At 39.6% G+C, this 24,061-nt stretch overlaps 1 protein-coding gene across 3 annotated transcripts in view; it reads left to right on the top strand.

The window, feature by feature from the left end:
- CLIP1 (CAP-Gly domain containing linker protein 1) overlaps positions 1 to 24,061 on the top strand; it is a 71,880-nt gene that overhangs the window by 34,076 nt on the left and 13,743 nt on the right. Inside the window, exons 8-21 of one of the 3 annotated variants that reach the window (XM_084272131.1) lie at positions 564 to 624; positions 1,768 to 1,800; positions 5,895 to 5,999; positions 7,479 to 8,423; positions 9,717 to 9,833; positions 11,112 to 11,169; positions 11,382 to 11,465; positions 12,430 to 12,586; positions 13,225 to 13,390; positions 13,481 to 13,696; positions 14,719 to 16,995; positions 18,188 to 18,325; positions 20,022 to 20,128; positions 23,106 to 23,226. In XM_084272131.1, coding sequence (XP_084128257.1) covers positions 564 to 624; positions 1,768 to 1,800; positions 5,895 to 5,999; positions 7,479 to 8,423; positions 9,717 to 9,833; positions 11,112 to 11,169; positions 11,382 to 11,465; positions 12,430 to 12,586; positions 13,225 to 13,390; positions 13,481 to 13,696; positions 14,719 to 16,995; positions 18,188 to 18,325; positions 20,022 to 20,128; positions 23,106 to 23,226 — 4,585 coding nt within the window. The remainder of the gene's footprint in view (positions 1 to 563; positions 625 to 1,767; positions 1,801 to 5,894; positions 6,000 to 7,478; positions 8,424 to 9,716; positions 9,834 to 11,111; positions 11,170 to 11,381; positions 11,466 to 12,429; positions 12,587 to 13,224; positions 13,391 to 13,480; positions 13,697 to 14,718; positions 16,996 to 18,187; positions 18,326 to 20,021; positions 20,129 to 23,105; positions 23,227 to 24,061) is intronic. The other 2 variants (XM_084272129.1, XM_084272130.1) reach the window with 2 other exon arrangements.

Raw genomic sequence — 24,061 nt, 5'->3', positions numbered from 1 at the left:
TGTCTATTCAGAGACTCCTCTCTGGGCAAGGCAATATTTTTGCTTGCGCTCCCATACTGCATCTTGAGTTCATCTTGACACCTAACATATGTTTGTCTATGCTAGAGTCTGGATGCAATTGAACCAGCACACTTCTAGGAGGTCCATGGGTATCTTGCATGTGTCCTAACTTTGTTTCTTAGGCAAATGTTAGAGTATACAGAATGAGAGATCAAAGTGTTTGTTTAGGTCACCTCATTTGAGGCCATGCAGAAGGGTGAAAGTATGCAAGAATCAATAATGACTTAAAGGTTTTCCTTTCAACTCATCAGAAAAGGCAACAAAATACTTTCTACAGAGAACTGCAGGAAAACTGATACCTTACTTTGCCTGTGGTCATATTTTAAAGACAGCAGCTTTTCTTCTCTCTGATGCTTCCTGTGAGACATTTCTCCTTGATGTTCCAGGCAGTTTGCTGGTGCAATCAGAATGATGTCCCTGTAGTTCTGATTTCAGCTGAAAAACGAGCTTTTGAAAGCATTTTCTTTCCACATTGTCTGAATTTTAATGAATTGTCCCCACAGGAAAGTTGAAGACCTTCAGTTCCGCGTGGAGGAAGAATCCATTACCAAAGGAGACCTAGAGGTAAAATATCTCCAGCTTTGTAAACAGGGTATGCAGTAGGACACAGAAATGCAGTCAGTTCAGATGAAGTATGCTGTTCTCTAGCAGAGAAAGGCAGGAGTGATTGATAGATGTAATACTGGTCCGAATGTATGCAAAGCCACGTGAAAATGATTCCCAGTTCTGCAGCCCTTGAGTAAGCTAACTGGCCAGAAACTACAGGATTGCACCCTTAATTCAGCTGCTTGCAGGGGTTGAAATGTGGAATGGCTGCAGTTGTTTGGAATAATTAAATTAATTCACAGAAAACTCTACTGTTGATATTTTACATTACTTTATATCTTACAATTTGTTCTGAAATTACTTAAAAGTGACCACCAACAAATACCATTCTGAAGTTAGGAAACTGCAAATTAATATTAATGCCTTTGAAATGAATAGTGAAGGCTAGTCCTGTTTGCTTCAGTCACTTTTTTGAATAATCCCCATGCTTTCCTTGGGGAAAATTGATTAACAAGGAATGATTTGTCCTGAGAGTTATTGCACACAAAATCTAAACAGCAATTCTCGTGTGCAGTTTTTATCTTTCTTCTGTTTGCATAACATTGGGCTGAAGCGTGGTACGTTATTACACAGTCGGGCTAGAAAATATTTAATGAAAGATTGCTCTCAGGTGTTTGAACGCTGCCAATTTTCATCCCAAATTTCAAATTTAAAAGCAAGACGCTTTTTAGTCATTCTGCTCTGTTGTTTAATCAGAAAAATAATAGAACTTCTTGCACAGTGTAAAGTACAAAAGTAATTAACTTGTGTTCCTATGGACCATTTATGGTTAAAGTGCTAGCCTTACGGAAGTTACTCATTTCATATAACATTTCTTTTATTTTAGTCTTCCATTCATTTTAAGATGCCTATCTAGACTCTTCACAGAATGCTCCTTTTATTGTTTAGCCCATGGAAAATTTTAATTTCTTATTTTTTTGTTAAATCAGTTGATAGTCCTGGCAAACCATCTTAAAGACTCCGGTTTGTCAAGCTGCATAACTTCGAGAGTTTAACTGAATTCAAGAGAATGAAATGTATCCTGTTGTTTGTGTTGGAATGATAGTGCTAAAACTCTGCAGGTGAAACATTTTTGTTTGTTTGTTTTAATTTTACTGATAGCGAAAGAGGCAGATTTCGGAAGACCCAGAAAATGTAAGAGGGCACTTAAATGTGCAGAGACATCCCATGTTAACAGATTGTGTGCAGAAAATGCTTATACTTATTCACTAACTGCATAATCTGTTATTGAAACATTGACTCTAGTATTTGTGTGCATGTTGCTTTCAGAGCAATTACAACATTTATCGAAATGAATGTGTGTAATGACTAAACGTTGTAATTCCCATTAACTGAAGAGAGGGCAAATGTGTCATTAGAATTCTTTAGGGTCAAAAACTTTTGCAACTGATTGAAGAGTACAGGAGCTTGTAGAAAATGACTGTCCAGGATCCTGAAATGGATTTAAGGGTAGGATTTTAGATGTGTTCTTCTCAAAATCCTGCGTGCTTTCCTATGAGCTCCTCCTGCTCTTCAATAGATGCAGTATGCAATTAGCAGATTAATTTTTCTGAGGAGGGGGGGAAATCAGTATATTCCCCACCTCCCCTGATTTGTTTCTTTTTCTTGACATGAAATGCTAAGGGGAGAGATGATGAAACACATCTAGAATTAGCGTGCAAAGCTGTCTGATGTTACTATATCTTTGTGTAGCTTCTCTTGGAATTATGTAGGAAAAACAATGTGTTACTGAATAGCAGAAATTGCCTTACAAGACATTTAAGCAGCCCTCTTGCTTCCATAGCTTAGAATAGTGGAATTTAAAAGCCCTCTTTTTGATTGGACTCAGAAAAAATTATCCCAGGCTGCCCTTCTCAGCTGCATCCCCAGCCGAGATAGGAAGTTCTCAAGACTAAAACTGGTTTCCTGCTGTGCATTCTTAGGTGTTCCTTTTGCGAAGCTACTTCAGCGATCTGGGTCTCCTCTATTCTTCCAATCAGGCTCACGGTGTGTTAGAAGTAAATCTGCATGTGCCCTTCCTTTCTCTTGTTTTGTGCACTCCTTGTTTAATCCTATCTTTGCTCCTGATTTCCCTATTCTAATTTTTTCATAAATATGGATGTCTTCACTCTCTAAAGGAGAGAAGTGGGTGATCACTTAGTTTCCAGGCTAATGCTTCATAATCTCAGTCGTGTCCTGTGATTGTTAGCCCAGCACGAAGGGACTGAAGGTCGTCTTGCCCCTATCCTAGAACCAATTATCAGCATTTATGGCTTCAGCACAATTTCAGTTTGACCTGTAGATAGAGGACTTAGCAGTAAGGTCTGTTTTGAAGTGAAAGAATAGCTAGAATAGTGAATATGAAGTTTATTTGAGTGGAATTCTCTAAGGTTCTGGGCAGAGTAAGGCTCATCCCATTTCCCTATCTTAATGTAATCACAAAGCTTTGGAGAAGGTGATGATGTTTCCTGCGTTGTGTTGGGGTTTTTTCCTATTCTGTTTTTATTTTCCATCCTAGTTCAGGTTTGCAATCAAATTCTGTTCTTCTTTTCATAGTACTCTTCCTTGGTTACTGTGCTCTGGGTTTCCTCAGAAAGCAATCTAATCATTTAGACATTTCTCTCTAGATCATCAGGAGAGAAATTCGAGTGATTCAAAATTTTGCAGTGATTTTTACCTCAGGGAAACTGGAGCCTGTCCCTTGGAAATCAGTCTTGTTTAAAGGGTAATCTCTTGTGTGCTAAATCGGGATAAGGTGTCCAGCAAAGATTTCTGGAGTATTTTGATTATTTTTTCTCCCATTGTAGGGCTTTAACTTATTTCTCTTTGTGTAATATATGAGATGAAATTAACACCACCACCCCCCCTTCCGTAGTAATCAGTGATAGTATATCTGATCTTTACAGTAATAAAGCAGTGTCTATAAAATTAATTGTCCAAGTGGTTTGGGTGTTATGTAGCATGAAAAACCCACTCAGGATAGTGTATTTTGCAAAGTGATACAGGGAGAATCCTGCAGCTATCAGGTTTGAGGGTTTTGGCTTTAATAGATGCATTTGTTGAATTCAAGCAGGGAAGGTATGAATATTCTGGTTTTAAAAACAGATTACTCTTCAGACTTAGAATTTTGTTGTGGATCAGAACTAACACTAACCTGTCTCAGGAGACTAGATTACAGCCACTTAGAAAATACTGTCATATCCCTTAGAATACGCCATTCCGTTTCCAAAGTCTGTGGGAGGCAAAAACAGTAATGTGTGTTGTGGTTTTAGGTTTTGTTTTTTCCCATATACACTGAAGATCTTCCACTGACAGAGAAACAAATCTGCTGTGGAATTTCAATAAAACCAGACAAATCTACCAAACAACTTTAGTGTTTGTTGATTTTTAGTAGTTTGGACCTAGTGAAACAGGCAACTGTTTTCAGCTGGAGAAAGTGGTTAAAAAAATGAAACCACCAGATGTCTGTGTGCTTTTGGGAAAGAAGATAACTCGGTGCTGTCAGAAGGAATACAGTGTTTGGAGGAGAACAGGCCTGCAGCAAAGCAAGAGGCTCATCCCCATCCCACTTGCTCTGTGGAGACTACATAAGATCTTTCACTGGAATGGCTGGTTTGGAAGCAGTACTAATCAGCTTGTCACTCTATAAATACCACCATTGGGTTTGGGTTTTTAAATATCATATTATGGAGATCAAAGAAGCAGCAGTGTCCTGCCAGCTGTGTGCACACTGCTGGGCTGCAGCTTTGGCAGCTGTGTGGCTTTGCATTTATTTATGTGTCTTCCTGCCTTTTCAGATTCTTTCAGCCCAGCCTTCCTTGGGTTCGGGTTGTAGGTTTCTCTTCTGGTAATAGTCATTCGTAGGGTTTGAGGGTTGCTCTGTTACTTTGCTCTTCTGTGAATTAACTGCATAGAGAACTCTTATCAAGACTGATGGATGCAACTTGTTTGGTTAGGAAACACTTCTTCACCTTTATTCAGTTGTCTTCTGGACACCCAACTTATTCTTGATGTGGTCAAGCCCTGAAACGCTGCTCTTTTTGGAAAAGACTGTGAAGCAGAAGTAGACCTTCATAATCCTGTACTGGATTGTTTAGTAAATTTAAACTAACAACTTGTCAAGATTGATACATGACTTGCATCTCAGATTCAGAAATAAGCATGGCACCTGGTTCTTACCGCTTCATGTTTCTTTTTTCTTTCCCCCGCATCCTTTTCCCCACTCAGAGGTGCAGATCAGACTTGAATTAGCTGCTGGACTTTAGCTGCATCTCTCAAACTTCAAGTTCCCTTGCCAGCCTCTGGGAGTATCCAGATGTCAAGCCAGAGTATCCAATATTCTGTAGTCTTGCTGAAAATACTATGTCTCTGTAAGCGCAAGGCAGGAGGTACCTGCCCACTTAGCTTCATCTGCTTCCTGCTCCTCTTTAGGGACCTATTAGAATTACAAAGATCTTCATTTCTTTTTCCTTACTTCCACATCTTGCTCAATGTGTTTACACTTCAGTAACTGGAGCAGTTACTGGTCAGTAAGTACCTGGTCTTGAAGAAACTTGTTGCTTGCTTCCTGCCTGAAAGAGGGGTGAAAAAGTAGGAGGGTTCTGCAGTTACAAGCAACCATTTTCCTTCTCTTTCTATTCAGATAACTCATACAATAGTGACAAATGAACCTTACTGTTCCCAGGCCATGGCCAAAAGGATTTTTATGGCTGAGACTGAAGATACAGCTATTATTTAAAAACCAAATGTTAAGAAGTTTTTTGATTCATCACATGAGCTTCAGTTGTGAATTTTTGTCCCCTGGTTAATGACTAAAGCATTTATAAAATAAACCCAATACAGCAAAGAAAGTGGGATCACAAGGAAAGGGATGTACCTTGTTAGAACAGGTATAGATATATATGCACATATATATATATTTTTACATAACTATTCTAATTTGTGCTGAAAACTTCATGTACTGATAAATAACTTCTACTCGGCTGCATGAAACTTTTTTGTTCGTATTTCTTCGTTTGTGATATTTTTTTTCCATTTTTATTTAAATTTTTTTACACGTCAGTCCATTTACACTTTCAGTCCATCTTTCTCATCCATAGCATTTCCCTGTTCATTTTATCCACTGCATCTTCTCTGCTCATCATTGATAGAAGATTCTGGCAGCACGGCCTGCATGTGGCTCCCTCCTCTTGTGCTGGCATGTGATGGTGGCACCGTTGTGTTCTCTTCCTTTCCCTTTTTACTAACAGACGCAGACCAAACTGGAGCATGCCCGCATTAAGGAGCTTGAACAGAGCCTGCTCTTTGAAAAGACCAAAGCTGACAAACTCCAGAGGGAGTTAGAAGACACTAGGGTAATGGTTTTCACTGTTTAAATAACAAGACTGATTTGTGTTGTGGAAGATTTCTGATGACACAGTCTGCTGGGTATATAACACATGCTGAAACAGACCCTTGCTTCTGCCACCATCAGTACCTGCTATAGATAGAGCTGGAACACGTGAAAAATTAGCATTAATGTTGAGCTTCAGCACTCTGTGTGTGTGTTTGCCTGTGTATGTGTACTCGTTTCTTCAGCAGAATTCAGGTAAGATGTCTTAAAACTGCAAAATTAATATTTGAATCCAAGTCAGAAGTAGCAAATGGGATTGTGAGTTGAAATGAAGGGATGTTCAATGGTTCTTTTTTACAAGAATCAACAAAAATAAAGTAAGTTCAACTGTGCCAGTGCTCTTAAAGCAAACAGTTACTGGGGCTTGGTTTCCGAAGCCTTAAACAGTTGTTGTAGTACTTGTTGCTTTGCTAAATCGTGGTTTGTGGTGGCTTTTTAGTTGTGGTCTTTTTCCACCCATGACATAATCTTTTCATGAATATCCCGATAGCATTAGTAATACTGTTGCCTGTCAAAATATTACTGGACATACTCTGTCCCAAGTCAGAAGTTCAGCAGTCCTTTATAATCTATAAATCTGTATTAAATCTCACACACGCGGCTCTTCTTGAAGTTGGGGTAGGGTGAATGTTATAAAACCAAGAAGGTGCTCTAGAGTGAGTACTTTCAAAGAGCGGTTGCAGGTAAGTAGTATCTTTTTCAGGATGTTGGTATAACGAGGAAGTTGAAACACTAACTTCCTAATTAGAAACACTTGTGGCAGCTTTGTGAGTGTTTCCATACCATAGCGTGGCTCAACATTCGGTGCAAAGCTCGCACAATGTGAGGACACTTTTTCAGACACAACAGTGGAATGGATATCAAAGGAATTTGAAAGGATTTGTAGGCTAAGAATGTATTTGTGTTTTTCTCTGACAGTCCCGTAGCTGGTGTGAGATTAATTTGGGAGCAATTATTTCTGCAAATAAAGACCTCGGAGTTCTCCATTCTCTTCCGCTTTGCTTTAAAATGGTTCTGAGAAACAGTTTGTTAAACATTGGTGATACACACAAGCATCATTTGTAAGTTGTTTAACAAGTTAGGGGTTTTTTAGCTAACTTCAGAAAAATTAGTTCAACTAATTTCCACCTTTAGAGAGAATATAATACACATGCAATATAAAGATGAGGACATTTAACCCATTTTTTTAAAAGCAATAATTCATTTGTAAGTGAAACAACAGTTGCCCTTGTTTCTCAGCCTTTCTTGTAAATGCAGTCTTTGCTTTTACTGAAGGTTTCTTTAGAATTTCCCTAGAAATAGGAACTGAAAGATATTCTAATCCAAAATGGTGTTAATTTTACAAAGCTTGTGGTTTCTTTTCAGTCAGGCCTATGTGTCTTTGTATTAAACGTGTCTTTTATAATTTTTTCTTCTTCTCTTAAAACACTGTTAACCATAGGTGGCCACGGTATCAGAAAAGTCTCGCATCATGGAACTAGAAAGAGATCTAGCATTGCGGGTGAAGGAAGTAGCTGAGCTTCGAGGGAGATTAGAGTCTAGTAAGCACACTGATGATGTGGACACTTCTCTTTCATTGTTACAAGAAGTAAGTTCTTTGCAAGAAAGAATGGCAGCAGCTAGCAAAGAACATCAGAATGAGATGAGCTCACTAAAAGAGAAGTTCGGAGTTACTGAAGAAGCACTCCAGAAAGAGATCAAATCGCTTTCAGCTTCAAATGAGAGAATAGCAAAAGAAAACGAATCCTTGAAAGCTAAGCTTAATCATGCCAACAAGGAGAATTCAGATGTAATAGAGCTGTGGAAATCGAAGCTGGAATCGGCAATTGCCTCCCATCAGCAAGCCATGGAAGAGCTAAAAGTTTCTTTCAGCAAAGGCGTAGGGGCTCAGACAGCAGAATTTGCAGAGTTAAAGACTCAGTTTGAGAAGATGAAATTAGACCATGAAAATGAAATGTCCAATTTGAAACTGAAGCAGGAAAATGAAAAATCTCACCATTTGAAAGAGATTGAATCGCTGAAAGCGAAACTGGTGGCAGTCACAGAGGAGAAAGAGCAAAACCTGGAAAGCCTGAAGACCAAACTGGAAAGTGTGGAAGATCAGCATCTAGTAGAAATGGAAGACACTTTAAACAAATTACAGGAAGCTGAAATAAAGGTAAAGGAGCTAGAGGTACTGCAAGCCAAGTACAATGAACAAACCAAAGTTATTGATAGTCTTACACCACAGATCAAAGCTGCTGAAGAAAAGCTTTTGGACCTTGCTGCACTTCAGAAAGCCAATTCTGAAGGTAAATTGGAAATCCAGAAACTTAGCGAGCAGCTTCAGGCAGCTGAGAAACAAATTCAGAATTTAGAGGCTGAAAAGGTTGATGGAAATAGCAAGGTTTGTATCAACATCCATCCTTTTATTTCTTTACTTTGTTTTTATTTTACATTTCTACTGTTGTGCCATAGCAGACTCATCACAGAAAAAGCATTTTATCGAATGTGTATCATAGTACCATCTGAGGAGGTTTAGAGAAAGAGTTGACAGAGTCATGTCCAAATTCTTTCTGCATTTTCTTACTGCAAGCTTCAGCATGCTGCTGCTGAAAGCTCTGTTATGGAAAAGTTAGTTTGGCTTATTTGGGAGAAGAATTCATATATCTTAATAAATGAGTTTTTAACCTTTGGTGGTAGAGGTATTCAGATAAAAAGTGAGTACGAGCTTAATGGGTAAATGTTCTCTCCATATCTTCGCTCTCTTGCTTCTCCTCAAACAACATGATGGAAGTAGCTATTAAAAACTAAAGAAAGCAAAAAAGATCCTGGTGGAACTTTTCTTTAAGACAAGGGCATGCAGTGAAGTCATTCAGCACTACTTTGCAGCCGTTTTGAAGCATGGGCTGCACTGTGATACATCTTACCAAGTTCTACCTTGGTTTTGGATTTAAAAAAAATCTTTAAAGTTGATATCACAGCATTCAGTACTAGAAAGCTGTTCTCCCACTGCAGCTGGGAATCGAAGTCCTAAGATACCATTTAATTTTGGAGGTTCCCTTACAACCCCAATCTTTGCGTAACCCAGCAAACCAGAGTTCTAACTGTAAGAATAGTGGAAAAGGAACTGGGAATAGCTTTCCTAAACCCTTCACAGATGGTTCTGAGATACTAGATTTCTACAGACCTTTGGCTCTGTTTGTGAGGTTGTGCTAGGTTTTGCTGCTACCCCTGGCCGTGGCACAGAGCCTTCCAAAAAATTACCTGTTTGTGTATTGGTCTGAATACCCAGCTGAGACTTAAATGCTGAATTTACCAGATTAAAAGAAGTGAAAACAATAAAGAACCAAAACTACTAATTCAGCTGATGATGGAATTTCTTTGGAAATTTTGAATGTACTGAAAAATATCTGCTGTTAAAGAATGTTTTAACCTTTAATTCCAAGACAGCTAAATTTTAATCATTTCAAATACATTCCAAGATGGAATTGGTCCTGTGATGTAGTCATCAGTGGAAATCCACTTTACTCAGTTATGCATCACTTTTTTTTTATTTTATTTTCAGTATTTTTTTTAATTTTTCATCCTACAGTGATTTAAATAATCTAGTTACTTCTTTTTAAATCAGGTTTTTATTTTCCTATTTTTTCATTCATGTTTGTAATTTTATTTTACTCCATTTCATCATCTTTGTTAGGCTAGTAATCTGGCCAAAGAACTGCAGGGCAAAGAGCAAAAGCTTCTTGACCTTGAGAAAAATTTGAGTGCAGTAAATCAAGTTAAAGATTCTTTGGAAAAGGAACTTCAAGTTTTGGTGAGTAATACCCAAAAATTTTGACTTTATCCTTTGGATTTTGGTTTTCATGGTGAGAGTGTCATTGAAATCTGGGGATCAACTCTGAGCATAGTTTTTTTCAAAGGTATTTTACTTGTGGAAAAAAAAAAAAGGATCGTGACTAACAGGATCCATCTCTGAATGAGAAAAGGACTTAATTTCAGAATGAAAAGAGCATTTCAGGTGTTTTATCTAAATAGAACCCACCTGTTTATGGAGTTTGGATAAAGTATTAGACCAAATCAAAAGCAGCATGCAGTGTAAATTTAGACTACTCATTAAAGAATTCAGATAATGATAGGACAAGCAGAATGGCCTTCAGCTGCAGGAGGGCAGCTGGAGAGGGGCTGGGAGGCAGAAATCCTTCCCAGGGAAGAGGGAGGCCCTGGCACAGGCTGCCCAGAGAAGCTGGGGCTGCCTCTGAGGCCCTGGTAGCGTTCAAGGCCAGGTTGGATGGAGCTTTGGGCACCCTGGGCTGGGTAGGTGTCCCTGCACATAGTGGGAGGGGCACTATGTGAGCTTTGAGATCCCTTCCCAACCAAACCAGTCTGGGGTTCTATGAAGATGTGGCCCTTTATTGTAACTGTTAGCCAAATTAACACTTGCCACATGGGTGACATACAAATGGATTTTTAGACATTTTTCACTTGATCTCTCATCATGCAAATTTAATGGGATTTACAAGTGTTCTGTAGCTGGGTGGGATTTTCCTGAGAAACCCCACCAGAGTTAGTAAGAAAAAGACATGCCTTTAGACTCTGCTGTCCCTGTCAGAATATTTCTGTGGCCATAGTAAGTAGCTGAAGTTGGTGGAAGAGTCTCATTTCTTATCTTCCTCAGTATCCTCCCTTTTCATCACAATCTAGCACCTCTTCCTGTTGGTGAAGCTGGAAAACACTGGTATAGGATTGTTCACAAGGTTGCAGATGTCCAGTGTGCAGCTTCTTGCATTGAGAAGCCCACAAATCACCTCTCCTACGCTGGACTCTGGGGCTGCAGTCCTAATGTTGCCACACTAGCTGATGGGGAAGCTATTTTGAAAGTTTAGGGACTTACTTGCAACCAAAGCAAGGGAAAAATCTTGCTTTATGTTGCTGAATAGATATGTGCCAAACTGGAATTCAGAAACTTCAGATCTGTTTATGGTAGGACTGGAAAGCGCAGTGTTTTGTAGTTGAAAAATATGTAATATAAATTTGGTGGTTGAGTTATACTGCTGTTACCAAACCTTACCTCAGGTTTGTGTTCATTTTTCAGAAAGAAAAATTTACTAGCGCGGCTGATGAAGCAGAAAACGTTCAACAGACTATGCAAGGTATGTCTGCTGCTAACCCAAACAAAGAACTTAAAATGCTGCAGAAAATAAATGCTGCCAGAAAAGGGATTTTTAATTTACACCTGGTAGTACAGCAGTGTCAGCAGCTATGGACAGGACAGGATTACTTGCAGCCTCTTGTCTTAGAAGTAGGTGGAATTGTCTGCATCGAAGTAGTTACTAACTTTGTTTTCAAAATTTTACTTGCATAGAAACAATAAAAAAACTAAACCAAAAAGAAGAGCAGTTTGCACTCATGTCTTCAGAACTGGAAGAGCTGAAGTCTAGTTTGACTGGTAAGGAAGTAATAAAACGGGATGTTTTGAAAAAATGCCTCAGCTTTGTGCTTTCCTCCTGCTCAGCTCGGCGCATCGCAGTCTGTAATGCTTTTGCAAACACACACACCTTCAAAGGAGAGTCTTTTTTCTAGGCAGAAAATGGCTTTTATGGCACTGTGTGTAGTGACCCAGCACGGTGGTGATAAGGTTCAGGAAGTCGTGCAGTAAGGCAGGTACTTCCTGGCTGAGTGTATCCCAAAATCAGTAGTGAAATTCTTGCTTGATGTTACCCCAAGTCATGCTGTGGTGATGGTCAGGTATCAGGCTGAAGCATTAGTAACAGAGGATGGTGAATTCACAGGAACCTTGTTTTCTTCTTAAGGACATCAAAAAGACTGTATGTTATTCTTCTGGTCTCAAGGGAATGAGCCTTGGCTTCTCTTTCTAGTTGTACATTTCAATCTAAAACCAATATAGAAATAAATTAAGGACAATTACATATCCTGTGAGCCTTTCAGAGCACCTTTGGGACTGTAGACATCATCCCAAGGGCTGCACTTGCCCTTGGTGGCGATGCCTGACCTGGACTGAGAAATTTTTTCACTGTAGCTTCATGTTGCTTGCATTGCTTGTCCTTGCTGCTCTACTAAACAGCTGGTGAGTTATCCCATCTGCAAGATCTACATACCTCCTACTGTATTGCTTGCCTACCTGCTGATGTAGGTAGTACTTGGATGAGCTTCCCATGGCCTGAAGTTAATTGAAACGCTTCTGAAAGAAAGATTTCTTGAATAGTTGTTTTGCTATTTCTAAAGATTTCTTAACCTTTTGCTATGGCTAACAGTTCAAACAATTGTAGTTTTTAAAGGGGTAATTTGCAAGGCCTTGTAGCATCAATATCGCTCTGTTTATTGCTCTTGGAACTAGTCTGTGCTACCCTTTCTCTTCAGTTTATTAGACTAATGACTTTTGTCTTGCTCAGTGATGGAGAAGAAATTAAAGGAGCGAGAAGAGAGAGAACAGCAACTGATTGAAGCTAAAGCCAAACTTGAAAATGATATTGCAGAGATCATGAAGTCTTCAGGAGACAGTTCTGCCCAGCTGACGAAAATGAATGATGAGCTCCGGTTAAAAGAAAGGTATTTCATCACTGTCAGAACATTTTCATGCTAATTCTTTACTCCTGCACTCCCAGCTTCTCGTGTTAGCTCTTTGTAAATAACTGAACAAGATGCTCCTGAGTGTCACATTGATATGACAAGTGAACTTATTCTATCAAACTAAATTAATCAAAACCATCTCCTCAGAGAAGACCATCTAACATTTCTAATTCTAAAATTCTTACATAACATTGCCCAGAGTAAGCGGCCTTTTTAATAATCTACACTATTTTGTGATTGTGCTTCATAATTATTTGATTAACTGATAAGCTTGGTTTACCTGGATATACAAAAAACTTGGGTCACATTTTTGTCTATCAAGAGAAAATGTGTTCTGTTTTGAGTAAAAACTGCATGAGAATAGTTGGTCTTTACCTTCACAAAACCCCAGGCTGGGGGCGAAGTAACTGGCAGCTGTGTTGCTCTGCACACGAGCAAGTGTTCCATCTCACTAGTGTATATTTAATTTAGCAGAAGAGTCTCTATATGTTAAATAATTAAATCTCTTTCTAAATGCTTGGACAGAATATAGAACTTCAGCATAATTTAGAGCCTTTCATCTCTGTGCTTGTTGTGCTGTCAGCAAAAAGTAATGTTCTTTTATTTGGTCTTTCTAGGCAGTTGGAGCAAATACAACTTGAGCTTACAAAAGCAAATGAAAAGGCTGTTCAGCTTCAGAAAAATGTGGAGCAGACAACACAGAAAGCTGAGCAGAGTCAGCAAGAAACTCTCAAGATTCATCAAGCAGAACTGAAAAATATGCAGGATCAACTAACGGACATGGTAAGAAGAACTTGAAAAAGCACCAGCTAACTGCAGAATATTGTACTGCTGCTTCATTAACTGTGTTTCAATTGTTTTATCTTCTATCAGCAAAAGCAAATTGAGACTAGCCAAAATCAGTATAAGGAGCTTCAGGCAAAGTATGAAAAAGAAGCTTCTGAGATGATCACTAGACACGATGCGGATATCAAAGGGTTTAAGCAGAACTTGCTGGATGCTGAAGAGGCTCTGAAAATTGCACAGAAGAAAAATGATGAGTTAGAAACACAAGCTGAGGAGCTGAAAAAGCAAGCGGAACAGGCCAAAGTACGTATACTTGGTGATTCTGCAAGTAATTTAAAGTTTAAGTCTTTGTTTCAGTGAATCAGGTTTTTTTTTCATAGTAGGACTTTTGCAGTTCTTTTTTGAGTTCTTTTTTTAACTTTTCTGGGTAGATTAATATCAGTTAGGGAAGAGAAGCACACGCAACTGTGTCTTCTCTAGATTATGCAAGAATCCATGAAATATGATTCTTTGATGTTAACGTTTTCTGTTCATAGATACCTGGCTCAGCACAGTCAGTTAGAGCCAAACATTATTAGATGGTTTTTAAATTCAGTAATCTAAATTAAATAGCTTACAGCATATTTGAGAAGTGTTACACATCAGAAATGTTTTTCTGTGGTATGATCCCACGTTATGTGCAACTACTTAATAAGTTGCTTGACTTCAGTAAATTTCCTTTTGTTTTCTCTCTCTTGTTCCTTTGACATTGCTCCTTGTTTTCATCCCTCATTAGTTATTTGCTATAAGTTTTGATTTATGCTTTAGCAAAATATTTAGTGTATCAATTGACACACAGGTTAACTTTAAATATATCACTAACATGGCATTTTGAATTAAATGTTATGACACTTGTTATGACAATACACTTTGGATGGAATCTTGGGGAGCTTCAGAAGGTGAATTTGTGATTTGGAAATCAGCATCTATTCTAACTCCCTGCATTTTAATTACTTTAGATTCTCATGAAGTCATTCAGTGGCTCTCTTTTCTGAGTAACTTTCAGAAAATTTGCTGAGAGTAGTATTAAAAACGCAGTGAAGTTTCATATGGAGGAACCTTTAAACTGAGATGATTTTATTTTATGAACCACTGAAAAGTTGTCTTATGGCTTTAATGAAATATCAGTGGTGGCTGCCAGCAGTTGAGTTGGCACAGTGACTGTGTGTCGGTTTATACACTTTTTAAAAACTTAAATTACAGTAGCTCTGTTTGCACTTAAACCACATTTCTCATTTGTCTGCTTGACTTCATTTTTGTTTTCCCTTCTCCCCAACTCTGTTTAGTCCTTAAGCTCTGTGTTAGCATCAGCCAGAAAAGAGATTGAACTAATGTCAGTCAAGATGAGGGGTTTGATATCAGAAAAAGAGACTTTGGCAGAGGAGGGGAGTACTTTAAAATTAGAGAGAGGTTCCTTGTTGTCAAAGCTTCTAGAATTGGAATCAAAGATTTCGTCAATGCAACAAGACCAAGAAGAACTTTGGACAATAAATGAAGAACTTAATTCAGAAATCAAAAAAATCCTGAAGCAGAAGGAAGAAGCTGAGGCCAAAAGCCAGCAGGAAATCACAGAAAAGGTAGCACTAATTTCTGAGAAAAGCAAATTACTCTCTGAAATAGAAGCAGCACAGGCAAACCTTCTGAAGATAACTCAAGAAAACGATGCTCTCCGGTCTTCAGAGTCAACATTGCACCAACAGTTGAAAGACCTTCAGGCTGACAAAGATGCCATGGATGTGGTATGTCAGAAACACCTCAAGGAACGAGAAGAACTGGAGCATTATCAGAAGAAGCTCTTGGAAGAGAAAGATGCTGTTGTTAAAAACAAAGATGACGATATTCAGAAGCTGAAAAGTTCTTGTGAGGCCCTTGCCAAAGATCATAGAGAGCTACTGCAAGAAGTATCAACTCTGACTGCAGAGAGAGATTCCGTTGTAGGTAAATACTCGGATCTTCAAAATACACATACAGCCTTAAAGAATGAAGTGGACAGTCTGTTGCTGACAAGGCAGAGTCTGCAGTCTGAGAAGGAGGTGCTCCTTAGAAACATAGACGAGCTGCGTGTGAGTTTAGACAGTGTGGTTAGTGAAAACCAAGCCTTAAAAGTGAGAACAGAAGAGATGAAAACAGAACTAGAGACTGAACATAAAGAACTTAACAAAGTGATGACAGACAATACAGAGCTGAAGGATTCCCTTGCTGGGGTGTCTCGTTGTCTTGAGGAAATGAAAGCCTCAAGAGAGAGATCTGATTCTGAATGCATTCAGTTACGTCAAGAGAAAGAGACTCTTTCTTCATCAGAGCGAAGACTTTTGGCTGAAAAGGAGGAGCTTTTAAATAAAAATAAGGCAATTGCTGAAAAGCTGGCTAAGGCCACAGCAGATGCTGAGAGAGTCTTGACAGAGAAAATAAATGAACTGAACTTGGAAAAGGAATCAGTTTTATGTAAGTTGTTGCAATTTGAAAAGCAGAATGAAGCTCTTCTTCAAGAGAAGAATGACTTGGAGAACAAGTACTCAGAGCTTCTTGATGAAAACAAGTCTTCTGCAAATGTGAGCTCTGATATGAAGAGCGAACACGAACTGAGTGTCTCAGCCAAGAGAGCTCTGACCCAAGAGAACACCATGCTCCAAGAGTCCATTGAAGCCCTCAAGGAGGAACTAAGTAAGAAGACTCTAGAAAATCAAGAGCTATTATCCTGTAAATGTGACCTTTCAGATCTTCTAAGCAAGGCCCAGGATGACAAAAGAACTTTAGAAAAGGAACTGGCTGCTGTGTCCTGTGTCAAGGAGGTCCTGTCATCTTCATTCAAGACCTGTTCCTCTGATAGTGAAATGCTGACCAGAGAGAGAACTGAACTGCAAGATGAGTGTCAGAAATTAAATGGAGAGGTTGCCATTATGAAAGAAAACTTAAACATGGAAAAGGAAGCTAGAAAGCTGGAGAAGGAATCATTTTTGTTAAAATGTATGGAACTTCAAAGCAACATCAGCTGCTTAGAGAAGGAGATAGAAGAGCTGAGAGAGAAAAATAAAGAACTTCTGACTGAGAATGAACTTTTAGTTCAGGAGAAAGAAAAGTCTGAAACTAAACTAGCAGAAATAAGTAAAGAAAGAGAAACCCTCAGTGCAGAGACAAAGCAGCTCGCTTCCAGTATTGAACAACTGAAGGATGACTTTATTTCCCTGTCTAAATCAAAAGCAGAGCTCCAGGACTTGCACAGCTCAGTCTCCAAGAGCCTGGATGATCTTCACCACAAGCATGAGGTGACAGAGAAGGAAAGAATACGGTTACTTCAGGAAAACGTCAGCCTGCTTGCTGAACAGAAGGGTCTGGTCATCATTAAGGAAGAAATACTACAAGAGAAGGAGAAATTCTCCAAGGATTATTATAAACTGCACGAGGAAGTAGCACTTTTAGAGCAAGCTAATAGTGACCTCTCAGGCAAATTGCTGGTGTCTCAGGGCAAAAATCAGATGCTGCAGGAGGAGATGAACAATCTGGCTTTGAAACTAAAAGAAATTGAGACTCTCCAGGCCCAAAGAGTAGCACAGAAAATTGAGGTATTGAAACAAATAGCTAAACAATCCAGTATGGTTATACTAATACTGAGCACTAACCTGATGGTTTCCCCTCTGCACTTCGTTGCACAATCAGCACTTCATCTCAGAATGAATGGGCTGGAATTATGGCCATTCTCAATATATTGCTTTGGGTTTTTTCAAGTTGTAATAAAAAAAATACACATTAATTAAAAAATCCAAAACTAAACAAAAATAAAATGCAGAAGCCTATGCTGTTGCTGAATGTTGCAAGGAAACAACTTAAACTGTGAATAAAAGGAAGTTTTTCTTTCCTGAATCTGGTAGGAGAGATTGAGCAGCTCCTCCTGTTGAAGTACTCTACCACTCAAAAGCCAGAGTAGGAATAGATACGGTTCTAGATTAGGTCTTCGTGCAATTTTATGTGAAATTACAAATTTGGTTGCTCAAAAAATCTAAACCAAGTTGCTGCTCCTGTAAATGTAATTGGACAAAAGCAGCATAAGAGAACCATTTACATCCATGTTATAGGATTCTCAGTCTGTTAAAGACATTGGCAGCTCTGGTGTTCTTTTTATTCACAGAAATCTTTTTGCATTGACCACCAACCAATTCTGAATATTGGTTTGAATTCAGTTTGTGGGGCTTGGAGCCCGTGGAATAACTTTGAATGCAAACTGGAATCAAGATATCCTATAGGGATGTAGTACCCCTACCTAGGTGTTTTAATAGACTTGTGAAGTATTCCCTTTTTGAGGGCAGAATGAACAATACTGAAACAATGTAATGATTGGCTTTTATCTCCTATTTTGGTTTTAATTCTTTTTCAGATTTTAACGGTTTCATATAATTCCACATTTTTTGAAAGCAGAGCAGTCCATTGAACCACTGCTGTCTAAAGCAGATAGAAGTCTCAGAGCACTCACAGTGGTGGAAATTACAAATCCAGGAATTAGAAGAAATGGGTTTTCTTGGTGGTGACACAAGCATGGGGTTATGATCTATTTCTGCATGGCACCAACTCTTCTCATGTCCATTTATTTTTATGCTTTATGCAGCTTCAAAATGCAAATAAATTCCCAGTTGAGGTATTTTTTTAATTGGAAAGCAGCTAGTAAATCACACTCCGTGGAGCTGTGCATAAAGTATCTTTTGCTTTCAGAGGTCTCTTTGGTAATACTTGTTTTGTTTTCCCCACCTCCTTTATATATAGGCTGCCAAAACAGCAGAAGATGTTTTCCAGACTGTGGAGAAGGTGACCAAAGAAAAGGATGCCATTCACAAAGAAAAGATTGAAACTTTGGCCTCTTTGGAGAACTCTAGACAGACAAATGAGAAGCTACAGAATGAAGTAATCACATTTAAATGCTTTCACATGAAAGGTTTTGCCTAGTTAGTAAGGAACAGCTTTTGAATTGCAGAGAGTTGGCTTAGGCAAGAGTGGATTCTGTCATTTTCCCACTGCAATACTCGGCCTCGACTGGCTTGGGACAGCTTAACTAGATGAGTGCATGTTGGTAGAAAATGTGGGTGCTTTGTATAGCTATATGGCCTAGGTTCTCTTGTGGTTTTGCATGTGGTTTCAAATACCTGCACCCATAGAAGGTCATGTCCCTTAAATCTTGATGCAGCAACAAAAAAAAACCCAACCCAAAAATCTTATGTAACAGGAGCTCTGGATGCTACAGGCAGCAGCTTTTGCAGATCGTGGAATCAAGAGACATGAGTTTGACTTATTACTTAATCAGTCTCGCTGTATAGCACTGGATAAGTCGCTTGGCTGTGACCACTCTGTGCTTCAGTTCCCTCTTATAAGCCTGGGGTGCAATTTCATGCTGCAGTGAAGTGCTGCGGAGCTCTCCCAACCCTCAAAAGTTACCGCTCCCTTTCTCACCTGTAGCGCACTTCTTGCTCTGTACATCTTCTGTGTGATCTTGGCATGTGTAATGTTATCATTTCTTCTTTTTTCCACTTTTCTGTTAATCAGAATTGTGGTCTGCCAAGGTACAACTTCTACTGTCCTACGTCAGCACAAGGGTTGCAAAGAACTTCACAGTCTGATGTACAGTGGTTCCTCTGGGGACCTGTTCTTCTGTCTGTGTCCTCCCAACACTGTCATACTTCAGTGTTTGAAAGAGGGGGAAAAAAACCCATCCTCACCACTCTTCTTCACACTTTTTTGCCCCAGAGTATGCAGTCTAATGTGGATCTGGCATCTTTTCTGCAGACCATGAGATCTGTGGGCTACTTTCTCAGCTCTTTCATCTTTTGCAGCTCCCGTAGCACTGGGTAGTGAACAGCTGGGCTAAGCTAACTGCCACAGCTTGTGCTGGAACAGTAATGATTTCCAACGAGAGCTGATGACTCGAGAATTAAAAGCAGTGACGTTAACAATGGCAGGGGTTCACTTTCTGGATTAAAAAAAATCCTCAGAGTCCCATAATGCCATGAGAATGGCTGAAGATTATCTGTTATGTAATATAATGTGTCGCTCGATGCGTACAAACGGGGTTCTACTCTGGTTTACGTGGTAGATGCAAGCTCAGTAAACAGATACACGAGTTAGTCCCATGCAGCAAGATCTCTGAAAGGAATCCACTTCCTGTGGAAGGCTGCAAGCACAACTGTGCCTCAGAAATTAAGGTATGGTACAGCAGAACTTGTTATCAGTTATCTTATAGGACTGAAGGTTGAGGGAACAGCTAATTGTAGCAACAAGCGTTGCATTTAAAAAGGAAATGAAGTGCTTTGAGTTGTATAGTGTTTCAAACAGAGGTGCTATGGAGCTTTACCTTTTGTATCAGAGTATATACATCAGATTACTGTAAGATCACTCTAGTGAACTTTGAATTCTTTGTGCTGCTTGACGAATGCAGAAAGTCTCAGAATGTTTTCTTGTTAGGCAAATGTTACTGAATTTAAGGACTAAAGATTAAAAAGTGGAACAGCACAGGTCAGGTCCCCATTTTGCTTAAGTATCTCTGAGTGCTACACCAAAGAACTGCATAGTTTCATTAGTGTAACAAGGGGTTTTTTTCCTCTTTAAGTTGGACATGCTTAAACAGAACACCCTGAAAAATGAAGAGGAACTTAGTAAATCAAAAGAGCTTCTAAATCTGGAGAACAAGAAGGTGGAAGAACTTAGAAAAGAATTGTAAGTATTTCAATGTTAAATCTGTTAAACCATTCCTTTGTAGTTACCTTTGCCTTTCTTTTTTTTAAAGAAAATTGTCTTTCAGGCTCTCTCCAGTATCCTCACTTACAAAGCAGGTTGTAGGTCAAAATTAACTGTACTAGTTTGGCATGCATACAGCTTGAATGAGAATGTTGCTCCTGAACGGCTGAAGGGTATTGAAGCAAATCCTTCATGCCAAACATTGTTCCAAATCGCGCTTGTCGAAGGAGGTATGGAGCTCTGCCACCTGAGGGCACTAGATGATTTCAAAAGCTTTATTGTAAAGACATTCTGTGGGTTTAATTCCATTTGGACTGGTAAGTCATTTTACGTGGCTTTGCCTATAGAAAGTCTGGTGGTTCTTTTATTTTTCATTGATGGCTTTACCCAGTTCCTTCCAGTTGCCCCACTATACGCTTAGGTTCTAACTGGTACTACACTGATGCCATGTATTGTATGTAAAACTAGAGTTAACTGCTTATGATTTGAAATGCTTCCTTTGAGAAACTGCTTCTTGCTTACTCCAAAATAATGATGCCTAATGTTGTACACTAGCAAATGAACTGCAAAACATCTGATATAAAATAATTTTCTCTGTGGCATCACACTGTATCTAAATTTTTGGTATGTCACTGGGAATAAAAATCCAGCCAAGTTATCTCTGCCCTGCCGTAGCTGTGCATCCCCCAACTTTCATCAATGTAGTGTGCAAAGTCACAAAGCTCTGTTCCCTCCTGCACTCCCAGAAGAATTTCTCAACTCATGGAGCGAGAGCTGGAGTCTGGGCTGATCCCTGAGAGCGGCTTTGGCTAATTATTTTTATTACTGATAGTTCCATAGGTCATATTGTGCCAGTTCTTTAGTGCTGCTCTGAGGTGGAGACAGGACACAAAGGAAATGGGCACACAAACCAACTCTTAAGTATCTGTATGGCTGATGGGTTTTACTGCTTGCTTTTGAAAACCTGTGTACTCATGTGGACAGCAGCCTGCTTTGAGAAAGGGAGGAGTTTGTTCCGTGAGCAATTCCTGCCTGCTTCTCTGCTCTAATGCTAGCACAGGCTGGTATGATGGAAAGACAAAATATATTACATTGCAGTTTGTGTAGAAGATACTTCCTTGAAAATCTTGAGTGCTGAAAGGTGTTCTCAAGGTCCTGATCGCTTGGGGGTGTGGGTGGGGGGTAATTAATTTTTTTTCCTCAAAGTTAATCTTAATCATAGCCTATTGCTGCATGCAGTCTCTAATCATCAGTAGTGAGAGACACTGTAGGTAAGTGGAAGCTCATCTAGTTTGTTTTCTTTGTCAGAACTATTCTGTATGTTGCCTTGTTTCAATCAGAGGAAGGAATAAGCCTGACAGTAAGTGTTCCATGAGAGAACACAGCACCTGTGTGAGGTGACACAGTGGAAGCAGTACCATTGCCAAGTGGAGGGGCTGCGGGGCCCTGAGCAGCTGTGACTGTAGGTTAAGGATGTGCCGCTGTCTTTGAAGCAGTGATTCTGGACATGGGAGGATGTAACAGTGACACAGCCTCCTCATGGAAGGGTCTTCTGTGTAAAACCAGGGCAAAGAGAAGCAGAGATATATCGTCTGGGTGTTGTGCATTCTTTTAGTACTGTGAGTGCACTGGCAGCAATCAGCTTAAACTTGCTGGCATTAAACACAGGGCGGTATTGCCTACAAACTGCCCCCAGGATTTTTTTATAATGCCCCAAGTGTGCCCTGTAATGCCCAAAGCAAAAAGAGAAGTGATTAGGGCTGCGAACAGCCATGGTTATAAATAGGTGTGTTCCTGCATCAGCAGCTCAGTTCATACCAAGGTAATTGGAATCGATGTGCGGTGATGTGAGCTAGCCTGTTTAGTCTGGTCGGGGTGGAATGGATTGGAAATCAGTCAAGGTGAGACCAGATGGAAGAAATGGTTGGAAAAATCTTATACATATTATGGGCTGCACTTGAAAAGTGAATCTGACTTCCTTTGGTTTCATTGTGCCCAGTAAGAGACCAGAGTCCTTGTACCTTGAAGTGCTTGACTAAGGTTCCAACTTAGGGGTTCTTCTACCTCCCACAGCCATAAAAGCATTTTTAATATTCCAGTCAGGGTTTAACTCTATGCAATATTGGCACATAGGCATCCTGAGACTCCATTCACTGAAACAAAACAGTCATAAAAATTACTGTGTAAGGAAATGAAGTTGTCTTGGTTGATTTTTGAAAGATATTGTGGAATCTTACAGAACCCTGTGTCAGTCACTTGTGTTCCTGGCAGGCAGGGAAGATATTTTTTTTAAAATGTGTTGAAAACGAACTTACTTTAAGGAAAGCTCATGCGTTAGCAGCAACGTAGGAACCTGCAAATCCTTTTTCTTCAGCTTTGGCTTTGTCTAGTTTTCAGTTTGTAGAAATCACAGAATAGATCAGGTGCTTTCCTGTTTTGCCATGTGATCTTCCATGTTCTTGTATGTCTGGATGTTAGACCTCATAGGGAGCATTTAGATAAGAGGAAATGTAAGGGGGTTCTCTTGCCTTTTTCTTTTTTTCCTCTTTTTTTTTTCTTTCTTTTTTTCATTTAAACCAATTCTGGTGCTTTACCTCACTTCTGAGGAAGCCCAGGCTATAAACCTCGCCAACACCCTTGTCAAACCCTACCCTGTATTCCTCCATCCAAGCATTGGGTAACCCTGGGGAGCGTGCAGAGCCAGCAGTCTGAACTCCCCTTCCATTTCATTGTGTATCTGAACCATTTAAGGGATAACGAGTTTTGTGGTACTCCTGCTTTTCAGGACTACACCTCTCCCTGTGCACCCGAGGTACAGATTGTCACCTTTATTACAGATCCCATTAAACATGTGACCTAGATGTATTTTTCCAAGCTGTGAAGCTGAATCTCTCCCACATTTTTTTTCCTTGCCTCTCTGGTTCCTATGGTAACGATGCACTCTCTGTCCTCGCAGCGAAGCGCTGAAGCTGGCAGCTGCTCAGAAGTCCCAGCAGCTTGCGGCTTTGCAAGAGGAGAACGTGAAACTTGCCGAGGAGCTGGGCAGGAGCAGGGACGAAGTCACAAGTCATCAGAAGGTAGAGTGGCTGGAACGTTTCCTGATCTATGGCGAAAGTGCTGCGCGTGCTGTTTCCGCAGATGCCTGGCTGGCGTCGCGCTGCATGTTTGTGTTTGAAAGATGAGTTGTTCTAAGAGTGTTTTTAAAATAAATTTGGAAGCCACCTGCATCGGGAGGTTCGAACTGCAGGCTGACAGAAGGTTACGTAACCCGCGAAGGATCCTTCAGAGGCTCGGAAATAAGCATAAATTAAAGATGCTTTAGCCAAACGTATTAACAGACACTTGCTATTTCTGTCGGGAGTAATTTCGTTATACAACTGCGGAAATCTCCAGCTACCCAGTACTAAGGAAATCTAGCTAGTTAATTCTCCTCCTTATTCCTGCTCTTCCTTCCAACTAAAAATTTAAAAAAAAAAAAAAAGAGTCTTTAGGATGTTTTTCAGAATACTAATTAAAACTACTTGGTTGGACTCTGTCTCTAAAAAGCGCTGTGCACGTGTATGCTGGCTTAAACTTCACACTGTGCCTGTACATTGGCGGTGTTGTGCGGCAGGTAGTGGGTGCTGAAGGACTGGAATTGATGGGACCTGTTTTTCTGGTGGCAGTTTATAGAGGAGAAAAAGACTTTCTTAAATTTTAATAATTTAATTTTTTTTTTACTATTGCACTTGAACACGTTCTTGGAATCTTTAAGCATGGGCTTAGTTACACAGCTTATAACAATGGTACTTGCTAAAAGAGAAATCAGCTTTACAGCCATTAAACATGGTGGGTTTATTTTTTGTGGAGGTTCTGGTGACAGTCACACCGTGAGGACATCTTTGGGAACATGAAAGCCGTGGGCTTATCTGT

The sequence above is a fragment of the Gallinula chloropus genome, assembly GCF_964237585.1.
Source record: "Gallinula chloropus genome assembly, chromosome: 17".
NCBI lineage: Eukaryota > Metazoa > Chordata > Aves > Gruiformes > Rallidae > Gallinula > Gallinula chloropus.
Note: the sequence above shows the minus strand (reverse complement) of the source record. Positions and strands in the feature narration are given on the sequence as shown.